This window comes from Asparagus officinalis, chromosome 3, assembly GCF_001876935.1.
Source record: "Asparagus officinalis chromosome 3, Aspof.V1, whole genome shotgun sequence".
NCBI classification, from domain to species: domain Eukaryota; kingdom Viridiplantae; phylum Streptophyta; class Magnoliopsida; order Asparagales; family Asparagaceae; genus Asparagus; species Asparagus officinalis.
Window position 1 is genome coordinate 107,798,893 of NC_033796.1, and position 15,312 is coordinate 107,814,204.

General features: G+C 38.1%; 1 protein-coding gene and 1 long non-coding RNA gene across 6 annotated transcripts in view; one reads left to right on the forward strand and one right to left on the reverse strand.

Annotated features, from left to right (window-relative positions):
- On the forward strand, positions 3,514-13,112 carry LOC109835690 (betaine aldehyde dehydrogenase 1, chloroplastic-like). Its single transcript, XM_020403686.1, is given in 16 exon segments — positions 3,514-3,650; positions 3,652-3,721; positions 4,064-4,206; positions 6,403-6,483; positions 6,559-6,707; positions 6,786-6,878; positions 6,949-7,072; positions 7,161-7,226; positions 7,417-7,483; positions 7,753-7,829; positions 9,115-9,228; positions 10,151-10,228; positions 10,320-10,471; positions 10,601-10,661; positions 12,338-12,444; positions 12,689-13,112. Coding segments are annotated over 16 exon segments (1,515 nt in total). The 5' UTR covers positions 3,514-3,605; the 3' UTR covers positions 12,777-13,112.
- Positions 14,619-15,312, reverse strand: part of LOC109835691 — a 29,256-nt gene continuing 28,562 nt past the window's right edge. For all 5 annotated transcript variants that reach the window (XR_002245646.1, XR_002245647.1, XR_002245649.1 and 2 more), the window contains one exon: positions 14,619-15,182. This is a non-coding gene — a long non-coding RNA (uncharacterized LOC109835691). The remainder of the gene's footprint in view (positions 15,183-15,312) is intronic.

Sequence of the window (15,312 nt, forward strand, 5' to 3'; positions counted from 1 at the left end):
ACCGAGATCAAAGGAATCAAAGTCACATTTTCTTTATTCTCTTCTTTACAATTTTCTCTACATACAAAAAGCTTTTCATTCAAAATTTCGATATACTCTCAAGTTGAAAATCTAAAACTTTTTCTCTCTTGCCTTCAATTTTCAAAAAGCTTTCAAATTGTTGGTGGGCATCCAAAGAGAGATCATATTAGTCACTGAGATCCCTTCTTCATCAAGGCTTATAGGGCGAAGTATTGTGATCTTCTTCAAGTTGTCCTATCAAGTTTGAGGAAAGGTTCTTCTCCGGTTTAAGAAGGTGTTTGTATTTTTGGCAAGGGCGTTGCCCTTATGTTTTGATGATGTTTTACAATCACCATTATCGGTACTAATTGCTTGTTAAGTGAAAATGTAGTTAATATATATATCAAGCATGTTAGTGCCACACATGGAGGATTGAATGGAATATGAGCTACAACGATGATATCCAAAGGAGGAGGAAACATAGTGATGAAGCAACGTTCATTCAAGAACACTAAATGCAATAAGAAGCTTCATCAAACTCAAGCTATATCAAGACTCAAAGAATTGTATTCTACGTGAGGATATTAGCTAGTTTTTATTTTCTCTCTAGTGCTAAAATGTAGGCAAGTAGTTTAGATTTCATTTGAAGCTATTGGGATATCACACACACGTTTTCATACTTATAGTTTTGAGCGTTTTCACAAAATATTATTTTCCACAAGTATGAGGACCTATTGGCAAAATTCTTTTTCCAAACAACTTATTTTTAGTGTCAAAAACATTTTACAGAGTTTCACAATTTTTTGAAGTCAATCAAATATTTTACAGAATTTTTAAGAGAGTCAAAATTAGTTTTTTTGTATGTATCAGTTTGCGGTCGACCGCCACGGTCGACCGCGTCTGAGTTCATTCGTCAGTGGGCAGCAGAAACTTTCACGGTCGACCATCGCGGTCGACCGTGAGCTCGAGATTTCCCACGGCCGACCGCCACGGCCGACCGCCACGGTCGATCGCAGAAGTCTCTGGACTTTTTCTCTGTTTCTGAGCTGTCTCGCGGTCGACCGTGAAAATGGTACGGTCGACCGCCACTTATTTTCAACGGTCTTTTGGTACAGATCTCTACGCTGATTATTCCTGGTTTTGGGGGATTTAGGTATGGGTTTAAGCTGCTGTGTTTTCTCCTATTTAAACCCCCCTATACCCCTTCTTCTTCTAGTCCCAAGCCATTTGAAAAACCAAAGATTTTCTTTTACTGAGAGCTAAAAATTTTAAACCTGTTTTCTGTGTTTTCCTGTGTTCACATCCCAGCTTCTGTGTAATCTTTCTCCTTGCCATAGAGACATTGTAAAGAGAGAGTTTTTACACCATTACTACTGTTAAGAGCTTGATCTTGTGAAGATCAACTGTGTGGGAGTGTGATCTTGTGGTGATCAACTGTGTAGTTGTAAGATCTTGTGGAGATCGTTGTGTAGAAGAAGTTCTGGCTTCCAAACCGGGTTGTGTAGTGGATTTCTCCTCGAGAGTGCTGGCTTCCAAACCGGGTTGTGTAGTGGATTTCTCCTCGAGAGTGGGGAGCGGGGACGTAGGTCAGCGGGCCAAACCTCGTTAACACACCGCGCGTCGCTTGGATAACGATTTCTCATCCTATCTCCTTTACATTTGTTGTTCATTTGTGTGGTGTTTTGTTTGCCTTATTTTTATTGCACTATTATAGCCTTAAGACCCTAATCACCCCCCCTCTAGGGTTCAACAAAGGGGATTGTCAAGGTTCAGGTGTTATTCTTGTAAGGGAATTCAAGAATAGTGGAAAATCTCAAGCAGGTTGCTTGGGGACTGGATGTAGGTCTGGAGGACCGAACCAGGATAAATCCTCGTGTTTGTGATTGTGTTTTTCTAATTTGAGTATTCTATATCTACTGTGATTATTAATGTTGATATAATCTTATTCCGCTGCATAGTTATTTTTAATCTCGAAAGAAAATTTTAAAAGTACTATTCATCTCCCTTCTAGTGCTTTGAGCATTGCGTGCAAGATCCAACATAGCGTTCAACCCTTTGCGCGAATTAAAAAAATAATTTTTTAGTTCGTAAGAAATACAAGGAATGAAAGTAAAAACGCTATCACGTCATTAATAAGTTGAATATTTAATTGCAAACTTATAATATAATCACATTAAACACATACAAATAGCTTAAGAAAGAAAAATAGGCAAAATGATAAACTAGAAAGCAACTTGAAAGTTGAGAATACTTGGAAAATAATCATTTTGTCCACATTATTATCAAGTTATCTGGTGCTTATAAGTTATCTTAAAACCAGTCCCTTTAATTATTAAAATTGTCATCAAGTCCAATTCATAAAATTTGTTTGAAATTAATCCCTCCAATTATGATAGGAGCCTGGAGTAGCATCATCAACGAGATATAGAGGCTTATTGGGAAGACTTTTTTAATTTTTTTTTAAAGTTATGCTAGATTTTACTGGCTTTTGATTTTTTTGATAAAATGTTATAAAAATTATTTGAGTGGAATAATAATTTGTTTGATCAAACCTAACTTTTACGCACACCGAGATTGATGCATGTATGCTAGGTTGTGTTAGATTGACACACTTTCGACACGAGTTAAATTGATAAACACATATGAATAATGATGTTCTATTCGTATCCTGAAATAGGGAGATGAAACATTTTTGCCGCAGAACGATTGAGTAAGAGTATTACAATAGTATCGTTATTACATGTATCCGGAATAGGAAAATAATAAAACCTATTTGTCACAGAACGATTGAGTAAGAGTATTACAATAATATCGTTATTACATGTATCCGGAATAGGAAAATAATAAACCCTATTGCCGCAGAGCGATTGAGTAAAGAGCCTTACAAAAATATCGCTATAATACGAGATGATGTACACATAGATAATTGGTCAGTTGTAAGCTTTACTTTCATGAGAATTTACCCACGAGTAGGGTATTAACTTTGAGATTTTTGATTGGTCAGTTGTAAGCTTTACTTTCATGAGAATTTACCCACGAGTAGGGTATTAACTTTGAGATTTTTGACACACCCGTTATGGACGACAAATATATTTGTTTTAGCTTAGTTGGTATCCTCTTATATTGGAGCAGATTACTCGGATGTACTTCGAGATGAGATGATTATTTTTTATGTTGGAGATTGAAGTATTTATCATTGATTATTTGTTTTTCTTTCATAGAGAGTTATATGAATGATTTGATATATGTATGTACTGACTCTATTTTCTTATATACTCCTATCTCTTCCCCTAGGGAGAGGTAGTGAGTGATGATCTCGCCAGCGCTTTGACGCTCGTTGTTTCCCCTCTTTCAGGCAGCGAGTCCGGTGCACGGAGAGTCGCAGGTTGATGGGATATCTTAGTTGTCCGTTTAACTAATTATCATATTTTGTAGTTATTGTAGTACTTCACATGTATTTGATTATTTTCAGATTCTATTTTTTAAAAAGCTAGGGTGGATCAGCTTTTTAAAATGGGGCTTATCGGGTTTTATTAGATATTTTATCAATTAGATAGAAATAAAACACATAGATCAAGCGAGAAAGCTGCTTCCCTTGCTCAGTCATGTCGATCGCAGTCCCTCACCGGCAACTGTTCATCGGCGGCGAGTGGCGGGTGGCGGGAACCTGTCCTCGGCAAGCGGATCCCGATCATCAACCCGGCCACTGAGGCCACCATCGGTTCGATTTTTGCCCCTTTTTAAAGCAAAATTAGGGTTTTCTTGATGATCGGCGTTGTCGATTTCGTTTCAGCCCAAATTTACTAAGTTATGTTTTAAATAACACTATCTTGCTTGGGTTCTGGCCATAGTTGTATGATTAGCTCTTGGAAATATGAAGATTTAGGGGAAATTAGGAAAGAATTTGAAAAGAAAAGCGACTTCAGTAAAATTCGGTAGAGAATGAAGACCGTGAAGTTGGGGTCTTGACAAAAGTCCTTCCTTTTTTTTTCTTTTCCTGTGTTATTTCGTTAAGTTTAGGGGTTTCTTGACGGTTGGGGTTGTTGTTTTCGTTTGATTGCAGGAGATATACCGGCAGCGACCGAGGAGGATGTGAATCTGGCGGTGGAGGCGGCGAGGATAGCATTGAAGAGGAACGGTGGTAAGGAATGGGCTCGTGCTACAGGAGCTTTTCGTGCTAAGTACCTCCGGGCAATTGCTGCTAAGGTAGAGATTTAAATGTTCCTGTTTTTCAATTTTTTTTCATTGATTGGTGTACAGGTTATGGATCTCAGGTTTTTGATATCTCCTTGGGAGAAACTTAAAAAGAGTAAATTCCACAGAGAACTATCACGACTATAGGGTGGTTTTGCAAAAAGGCACCATTAAAATTTTTATCAGAGAAAACTATGAACTGACTATAGGTAGGAGAGTTGGTCATCTTCACATGTGACATGTATTGGATAATTTTTTGTCCTTGTGTGCTTTATATGTATACTATATTACCTCTCCTGTTCTCCTTGCAAATGGGTTTTTTTGTCCTTTTTTCCTAGTATCATTAGTAGCGACATGGTATTTTTCCGTAGTTTTGAAAATTCATGATAATTATTCTCTTTGGGAAAAAGTTTATGGTGGTTTTGTGAGACCCCTTCCCCTGAGTTCATGACAATTTCGTGAAATGTATAGTTAACTTGTCAAAATTTTCTGGAATTCGCATGTATGCCTTAAGACATGGCTGATGGCTGAATAATTTGAAAACGATATTTTTAATGTGTTTGGGTCATAGGAGTTGGTTGGAACCTCACGTTGTTCAAACTTCATCCAAAATCCAAGAAATATGTTTGGTGAGTTGGGTGGTGTTATGACTACAAAAAGTTGTGACTTGTAAAAACAAAATAATTTAAAATTGGAGAGTTAGTGATGCATTCAGATGTGTGTGTTCCAGCAGTAAGAATTGAAAATATATTATGTTGTAACTTGTAAATGCATTTGCTACTCCTACTACTAATCAAAGATGCACTTATTGGAAGAGTGGTGCACTTAGTTCTGTTCTTGTTCCAAGAATCGAGAACTTAGATTCTTCTACTTTAATCTTTATTATGAAGTCTTGATATCTTATATGAACCTTTTCCACTTCTTCTTAGAACCTTTTCCACTTCTTCTTAGTCTTCAAGAATCATCAAGTTGGATTTTTGTGGTGTGATGATTATAGTTAGAGTTTATACATATAAGGGTGTTCATACTTTATTAGACTTTGAAGAACAATTGAATAGAGCATTGGACATAGTCACATAGCATGCTACTGTTTTCACACAGGCAGTAGGTTCCGTAAATGGTGAATATTAGCACCTTGTATTATCACTTTTTGAAAAGGAAGCATTTGCCAAGGGTTTGAAACATATTACATGTTGTGTATTTGTATCTTGACATCTCATATAGCTTTGCCGCTTTGTGTGGCAATCAAAAAATGGATAATTGTAGCACGGAAAGAGAAAACAATGCTGATACATAAGTTTGAGGCGTTAAGCAATGAGGAGATGGGATAAGGGACATTACACTTCCTGTAGGATAGCACTAGCTATAGGTGAAAAAGGGGATATTGTAATTTTATTACTTTAAGAAGGTAACCGTTTACTAATTACTATTCCATCTCACCCTGTAGTTGGGTCATAGATCTAGGAATTCTGGTTGTTTACTTGGCTGCTCATAGAAGCTTTAATCAAAATATCGACAGGTAGATCTTCTCTACAGAGCAGCAAATATAAGATATTGGACTTTTTTGCAATTGAAAATAGCTATGCACTGCATTTTGTTTCCCTGTACATTACATGGGGAACTGTCTTTCTCTCAGTAAACTAACAAAGGACAACTCAAGTTGTTTACTTTGTAGAATTAACTTTTAGCTGAGTTTTGTTATCCTGTTATTTGTAAATGTAACAAATATAGATATCGTATTCGTTAGGAGGCACTAATATCTCACCAGTGCTGACTATCAATAAAAAATTGGTTTATCAACAGCTTTATCTAAAACATTCCTCAAAATGTGGTCACCTATGGAGCACAAGGTTCCAGTGATGGTTAGAAAATTTTTTATGTTTGCCTTTTGACTTGGCATCAACAGCCTGTCATAAAGAAGGCAATGATATGATTTTCAATACAAACTCACATTCATATTTTGATAAACAACATAACCGAAGTCATGTAATACTATGTCCAAAAAAGATGGTTTTTTCGTCAATATGTATGTATTCAATTTGATTTTGTTTAAAATATTGGAGACAGTATCTGCAGTAAGGATGTTTTATTTCCACTTGTTTACTTCCCATTGTTTACTTCCTATTAAAAGTGGATCTTTTTTTTTCTTTTACTTCAAATAGTTTACTATCTTTTGAGGTGCGCCCTTTCTGCTTTCTTTGGGTTCAGATAACAGAGAGGAAGTCTGAACTGGCTAAGCTAGAGGCGCTTGATTGTGGGAAGCCTCTGGATGAAGCAGCATGGGACATAGTATGTCTGCTGGTTTTCACAATCTAAATCAAGTGTCAATACCTGTAAATCTAAACCTTTGCGTGCCTTGTTCAGGATGATGTTGCTGGCTGCTTTGAGTACTATGCAGATCTTGCTGAAGCCTTGGACGCGAAGCAAAGAAGTCCTGTTTCCCTTCCCATGGATACATTTAAGTCCTATGTTCTTCGAGAACCAATTGGAGTTGTTGGGTTAATTACTCCCTGGTATATGCTCTAAGTTTGCTTTTCTTAATTCATGCATATACTTACATTGGAATTTAACATTTTTTAATTTCATTGCAGGAACTATCCTTTATTAATGGCCACGTGGAAGGTTGCTCCTGCCTTGGCTGCTGGATGTGCAGCTGTACTAAAGCCCTCTGAACTTGCATCAGTGTAAGACTTGTGAATAGCTTACTTTACCTTCTTGAAAATTTTGGACTCCCTGTCACATTTTTGTCACCAGGACTTGCTTAGAACTTGCTGAAGCATGCATGGAAGTAGGACTACCTGCTGGCGTCTTAAACATAGTAACAGGATTTGGGCCTGAAGCTGGTGCTCCTTTGGCATCTCATCCGCATGTTGACAAGGTAAATCGTTGTTCTTGGTCCTAGTCCTGTTTCGTTATTTTGAATTTACAGTTGTGTTTGGTGGAAATGAATTGATTTTGTCTTATAGATTGCTTTTACTGGTAGCTCGGCAACTGGGAGAAATGTCATGACGGCTGCTGCACAATTGGTGAAGGTTCGTTAGAAGTACAAATTTTGAATTTTCCATTGTCGTGATTGGATCATGTTTTGTGCTTTTCGGACTTGTTTTGTTTGATGTGAAGAATTCATCATCCTATCCATTAGTTAGAAATATGCGGAGCAGCTTCCAGTTAAAAATTTGAGCTTGAGAAGAGCCTGTTATTAAATTCCTTCCACCTTTTCAGCCAATTTCATTGGAGCTTGGCGGGAAAAGCCCAATTGTTGTATTTGAAGATGTGGATATTGAGAAAGGTCAGTCAGCCAACAGTCCTGAAACTTGCTTACCTAAAATCTCTCTTTTCGTAAATTTCATCAAAGAAATGATTGCTTGTGCATTCCACTATTGTTGGTGTATAAACCCAGTGAGCTAGTTTGCCAAAGACTGCCTCATTTGTAACATAAATAGGTCAGGTTATTCATTTAATCAAAATAGTTAATTTTTTGTATCTTGATTGTGACTTTGTAATTAGTCCATAATGTAAAGACCAGATTCTCAATCTCATATATGTTCAATTATTCAGCCGTTGAGTGGACTCTTTTCGGGTGCTTTTGGACAAATGGGCAGATATGCAGTGCGACTTCTCGTCTTCTTCTACATGTAAGTATGTTTTGTAAAAGTTTTCCATAATCTATTGTAAACAGTCATCTTAGGCTGTGTTGTTAGGGGTGGGGGATGAGAGTGGATGGGTATGAGGTGGCAAATCATTTACTAATGAGCAACCAAGATATAGTAGCAAGACTCACCCTGATAGTCACATCGGAGAAAGTTGACCCCACCATTTCTTTTCTTGGTAGCTCATTTTGTAACACAACTAATTTTTTAACACAACAAATTTTTTAACACATCTTAAGTTGGAATTCAAGAACTGGATAGAATTGGGCAGTGTTTTAAAGGCGATGCGCCTTAGCGCCGCAAGCGCTCAGGCAAGGCAATCTTGTAACTTAGCGCTTTGCGTATTGCTACTAACGCGATCGCCTTTTGGCGCCTCATTAGCTTGCCTTGGCACCTTGTGGCCTTGCATTGGCTCCTTAGGCGCTCGCCTAAGGCATTTGATGCAAGGCGCGAGGTGCTCGTCTCTATTTCAAAATTTTGAGGGCGCATAAGGTGTCCGATAAAGTAAAGTTTGTTGTTGTTACTGAATTTTCTGTTTCTTTTTTCAATATAGATTTGTTACTACTTTTTGTTGAAATATACTTTATTATCTATATCATTTTGAGGACATGTCATAATTTGAACCTTAACGTTCGAAGGTTGTTACTTAATTATCTGTGTTAAAAGTTACTAGTTAATATTACTATTCAATATTTGTTACTTAGTACTTTATTTAGATGGTTTATGACCTATTAAATGTGTGACTTTGGAAATTGGGTTATGATTAATTTGTCTTGTTGCTATTTATTGATATTTGCATATTATTTGCAACGTTTGTGAATTTTTTGAATATTTATCGCTTGGTTCACTCAGGTTATCGCCTTTTTTAGCGCCTCTTAATATAGGACCTCATCACTTTGACCTGGCCTTTTTCTTTTAAAATGCTGGAATTGGGTATCTTCCTTCAGCGCTATCTTACATAGGTACTTGAAACGAAAGTATTGTTCAAGTTGAAGGCAGTAGCACATTAATTATTTGCTATAGAAATAAAGATGGAGCTTTTTAATAATAGCCACTGGAATTAGTTATATTCTTTGAATCATTCTTTAGGCTCCTTACAGTTAAATGGATTAGAGTGTCTGCTAGCATGTGACTATTTTGTTTTGAATACATTATTGCAACTTTTCCTTAATTGCCTCTAGGAATTAACTGAATACCTACTACCTCTTCTTTTAATGTGGTTCCTAATGTACATGAAACATTGTGATGTTATGGCATTGTGGAAATACAGGAAAGCATTGAAAAAGAATTCATGGAGAAACTAGTTATCTGGGCTAAAAGCATCAAGATGGCAGATCCTCTAGAAGAAGGTTGCAGGCTTGGTCCTGTTGTCAGTGCAGGACAGGTGAGAGTGGTATTCCTTTCAGGCAATTAGCAAAAGTTATACACTGTAGATATTTAGCCTTTAGTGTAACGTGTTGAAACTAGACTGGTGAATAAAACACGAGACTTTGCGGCGGTATTAAATGCACCCACAGAGATGTTTTTCATAGTCCTGGATATGCTTATTCTTAAAATTTTCTGTGCTCTTGTTTGCAAGTTTATAGTTGTTCTTAGTGCTTTAGAATGCCTCTTTTGTTTTTTGAAGATCACCTCAAATAATTTGTAACTTGCATATAATTGGTTTATTTCAGGACACCATCGACCAACATGAACATAAAGTTCTCCAAAAAAATTATACAATATTGTTACATATGCAGTGTGTTGCTATGACTATTTGCATCTTTGATTATTTCACTAATGAACTTCCGGATGAAAAAATAACAATACAATGTTGACTAGTTTTTTTTTTTTGCAAAAAAGGGACCAGTTTTATCTGAAATGACTTAATATCAAACTGATTGCAAGCTATTTTTTGCAAAAAGTGGTTCAATTTGCATCTGCAGTTGCAAAGAGATGCAGCTGCAGTGAAACAAATGGCAACCAATTCTAGCTTCTAAATCAATTGTTGAGATGTTTAATTTGAGTAGCACTTTTATCTGCCTATGTTTCTGACCAGATATTCCATCAAACTGTTACTCTACCTTTTTGCTGTGATGCATACTCCTACTCTGCTCTCATCGTTTTTCAGTTTAAACGTGTATGCTATTCATCTGCCTGCAGTAAAAGTTTGCATTTTGCAATTTCGTGTACGAAGTTTTTCTTTTCTAGTCTGCTTAATGTTTTTTGGAAAGCATATGAGAATGCAGTGTTATTGCGTAGTTGAATTTAGTAAGTCCTTCGCATACTTTCTAATTGGTGACTAAGATTGGGTGATTTGATTTCAGTATGAGAAGATAAAGAAATTTATTTCAACAGCAAGGAGTGAAGGTGCAACAATTCTGTGTGGAGGTGAGCGCCCAAAGGTAAATAAATTATTCTTTAGTTCATCCACACTCTTTAGTGTTTGTAACAGGATTTATGTCGTGAAATCAGCTGATACTGTTAAAATGACAGCATCTTGAGAAAGGGTACTTTATTGAACCAACAATCATAACCAATGTTGATACGTCTATGCAAATTTGGAGAGAGGAGGTTTTTGGGCCGGTCCTTTGTGTTAAAACATTCAAGTCTGAAGATGAAGCTGTAGAACTTGCAAATGATACACCGTATGTTATTTCACCCTAGTGTAAATTTGCTGAGATTTCAAATGCTGAAGCTATACAGTGTTTTTTTTTCCTATTCTTTTTCTTCTCCTCTTTTTCTGTTGTTGCTTCTTATTCATTAACTTCTCGCAGTTATGGTTTAGCTGGTGCTGTGATTTCAAAGGATCCTGAGCGCTGCAAGCGCATAACTGAGGTACACTTGAACTTGCACATATTTCTGTTACTGTATTTGACAAGGAATTGGCTATCTTTATCAAAGCATTTGGCATTGAGCCTTTAGGTCATCGATATATCTTCAGTGATTTATGCTATGGAAGTTACTGGGTTTTCCATTACTTATCAGTTTGGCCTTAGGCTTACATGAGACCAGCAGATTAAAATTATCATAATAAAAGTCTACGTCTCACATTTATCTTAGACTCTTTGGTATAGGGTTCCTCCACAGGATATCTCCTTTGTCAAATTTGTTTAAATTGCATGATCAGTGGGCTGGTTTCGTACCTGCAAACTTGGCCTTAGAGAGGTTTTATAAGTTTCTTTCTTGCTCCATAGTTTCCAGGTTAAAAGTTTGCATTATTTCAGATGATTATCTTTTATTTTGTACACTGCATTAGACTAAATCCAACAATTGCATCGTGCTTTTTTTAATCTTCCGGCTTTGCTCCATAATCAAAGCATTTCCTAAGATCTTATCTTGAAACAAAATTTTGCGAAATGTCAGACTTTACAACTGCCTTTTTACCCGGCATAATATTGTAATTGTTGTTAAAAACAGGCTAGTGACAATAAGAACCTTAAAAAGTCATAAATCAAGAAGGCCTGTTATGGGATAGGTTAAAGCTACCTTATAGGTGCGATTTAAGCTCAAAAGTCATAAATCAAGAAGGCCTGTTATGGGATAGGTTAAAGCTACCTTATAGGTGCGATTTAAGCTCCTGCGACATAGTAGGAACTTTCTGAAGTTCTATGGATTGGGGAAAAAAGTTTAGAAAGAAAATGAAAAGGCTACTTTTAAAGGATTTTTATCTGATTCTTATTCAACCTATATATAACGGAAAATGGTTGGATGGTACTGATGGTGGGAAGGATGATTGAAGTACGAGTAACAACAATGATAAATGACTATCAACATGGTCTTTAGTGCACTGATGTAGTGAACATTACTGTTACTAGTTCTTCAAGTTAATATTCAGCCATTGCTACCATCATCATCATCAACAGCAACAACAATAAAGCCTTTATCCCACATTTAAGCTAAATATTTAGCCGATTACATCATCATCATCAACAGCAACAACAATAAAGCCTTTATCCCACATTTAAGCTAAATATTTAGCCGATTAATGTTTATTTATTCAAAAAGAAGGGAGTAAAGCCTTTATCCCACATTTAAGCTAAATATTTAGCCGATTAATGTTTATTTATTCAAAAAGAAGGGAGTTCAGAATAAGCAATGCGAGGATGGAAAGTTACATCAGGTAGAAACTAAAATGAAAGCATCTTTAGTCAATGTATGGTGCGATAAATGCTGACAAGCTTTGAACCCCTTTTCTGTATTAGTTAATACTTCAAATTAAATGGTGAACAAGTTGATATGAAGTACCATTTTGAATTGATGTTAATTTCTGACTGACAGAGAGCAGGGGCATTCATAACTGAATCCTAGTTGGTTGGCAATGATTATCTAAGCCATCCAGTATTGCAGTGAAGTCGCTGTTTGGAAGTTTTAGGCTTATGAAATTTTTACTATATAAATTCTGTTAATTTTTAAGTGGAACATATTCTTCGTTGCTGTTGAAGTGTATGAAATAGAATTGAACACAGTTTGCTAATACAGAATGTTAAAATAGTTCTCTTATTACTCTGCAGGCATTTCAAGTTGGAATCACGTGGATAAACTGCTCACAGCCCACCTTCTGTCAAGCCCCTTGGGGAGGAAAGAAACGCAGTGGTTTTGGGCGCGAACTTGGAGAATGGTGGGTCTTGAATATTTATTTCTTGCAAAAACAGTGCTGCCTAAATCATCAAAAAGTTAAATGCAGATTCAACCCCTGTGGTACAGTGGTCGGTCACTTATACCCAAAAATTTTCCAGAATGCAAATAAAATAGTTTAGAGGGTACAAGTGGCCACACCCTCGTAATACAAGAGGTGTATCTGCAATTAACCTAAAAGTTGATTAATACCCTAATATTAATAAACCGTGATTCATTTTCTGCAGGGGTCTTGATAACTACCTGAGTGTGAAGCAGGTGACTGAGTACACATCGAACGAGCCATGGGGATGGTACCCCTCTCCCAAGCTGTGAACTTCTTTTTCTTCAAAGAGGGAGGTAGCTGATTCATCCTGCATTTCCATGAGAAATAGTAAGCAGCATTGCAAGGGTTTTGTTGGAGTCGAGGCCATGCAATAAGATGAACGAGTATTCTAAGAGAAGGGCGCATGATTTGAGTACGTGTTTTAAAATGTGGACTATTGTAGCTTGTAATATCACAAGCAATAATGAGTTGTGGTGCTTTGGCCCATGATTATTGATCATTAAGTAGAACAATGAAGTTTTCGTATGTGCACGATCTGACCATCCTTGGAACTGATATATGGGTATTTAGTACCGCGTATGGCATTGCATGAGGTGTTTTATGCATATGGTATCGCACGCTTTTACCAACTCTTATTGATGCAGTAATTTGGAAGATATCCGTTTCCTACTTGCAACTTTGCTCCTAGCAAAGCATATCAGCGCCTTTCTTTGGCAAAGCCTGATTTTGTGAAGAGGATTTCTATCCTGTTGATCTAGAGTGTGAAGAGAGCTTTTTTTATTCTTTTCATGTTTGAAGTATCTTCAGCCTCTTATAAGGTGTAGGATTTTATTTTGAGATTATGCAGTTTTGTACTAGTGAAAAACTACTTGATGAAGCTTGGCTGTTCCCAGGGCGTGTATGATCAGGTAAACTGTTTGAGATTCCTGCGGTTTCTGGCAAGTATTTTTAACGTTCAGAACTCTGAAACCGCTGCCTCTGTACCTGTATATACTAACGAGTCCAAAAGTTCGGTTGTGACATTATAACCGAGCCGCCACCTTAAACGCTCTCCTGCGTACATTTCAACACCCTTCGCCATAAACCCACAAAAACCAATATCCCATGGCTTCAAACCCCAACAACAGCCACCTCCCCTCCCTCCCCCTCATAAACCACACCGCCATCGTCAACTGGCGGGGTCGAGGCATTGGCCTGCGCCATCGCCCTCACCTTGCCTCCGCTCGGAGCCAACCTCGTCATCGCCTACGCATCCAACACCGCCGCAGCCTCCCTCGTCGTCTCCTCCATCACCTGCTGTCGCTGTCCAAGCTAACGTTTCCGACCCCGATGCTGTCAAGTCCGTGTTCGATGCCGCTGAGTCTGCTTTTGGTGGGCCGGCGTATATCCTTGTCAACTGCGCGGGGGTTGTGGTTCCGAAAACTCCGATGCTGTCGCAGACCTCGGTCGAGGAGTGGGACCTGGTGTTCAATGTCAATGCCCGGGGGACTTTCCTCTGCTGTCGCGAAGCGGCCGGTAGGCTCGCCCACGGTGGCAGGTGATGACTGCACGACAAATATCAAAATTTAATGTTTCGTGAATGTAACTTTGATGCCGTCCGTATGGAGAAATGTTTAATGTTTCTGTTAAATTTAAATCACGGGTTTACCCGTTACCTCAATTTTTAGTGCCTTTGTAAGCGTCATTAATGCATTTGAAATTGAGGAAATTTTCACTGTAGACCCATTTTCACTTTTTATTACCGAATTCGACCTTGTTGAGTTTTAATTAGCGGAATCGACCCGGTTTCTCGTCACGTCAGCGCCGTGGCGAGAAACCGGGTTGATTATTTTTTAAACGGCCTCGTAAACAGTCGGGGTTGCCAACCTCGACTGTTTAGTCCATCCGCTACGAAACACTAAACTAATTGGTCGGGGTTGGTCGGGGTTCCCAACCTCGACCATTAAGCAGAGGCCAAACGCAGGGCCAATGTAGGTGCACAAAATGGTCAGGGTTCCCAACCCCGACCATTTTGCAGACCTCCTTCCAGCCCTCATTCACCTGGAAACTCATACTTCCCGTAGTACAAAATGTAATCACAAATAACACATGCTAAAATACAATCATACTCCTGTTATCAATCCACAATGCAATCACAAACACAAATATCATACGTACAATTCATATTCGCAAACTTAACATTATATCAAATCCATCGCAACACAAACAACATATCAAGTCCAAATTGCAACTCAAACGCAAACATCCTATCAAGTCCATCGAAACTTAACAAATATCAACAACGCCCTTTCCCTCCCTCTCCCTCTCCCTCTCCCCCTTCCCCGTTCACCTTCGACATGAGCTCGGATAAGTTCCTCGTCCGGTTGTGTGTGAAGTTAGGAGCGCATGACATCTGCGTCGACTCGAACCGCCTGTGAACATCCGGCCTGAGCCTGCTGTGAGCCGCCAGCTTCATCATGTGCACGGCTTGATCCCGCCCCCGTGTGTCCTCGTCGACGTCGCTGCCCGTACTCAATTGGTCGCTCCTCCCGTCCATCACGACTTGCATTACGCGTCCTCTGAAGAGCCGACCACATCTTTTTTATCATTCGAAGGAACGTGTTCCTCGGCTCCTGCTCGGTAGTCGTGCGCAATGCGTCATGTGCCATAGTAGAAAGCTCTTCGAGCTCTTGTACCTATAAAATAAAAACCGAAAGAAAATTATTATCAAGTGGAACCTATAAAATAAAAACCGAAAGAAAATTATTATCAAGTGGATGGTGAGAAAATAAAACTCAAAAAATAAGTGTATATTTTTCTTATACA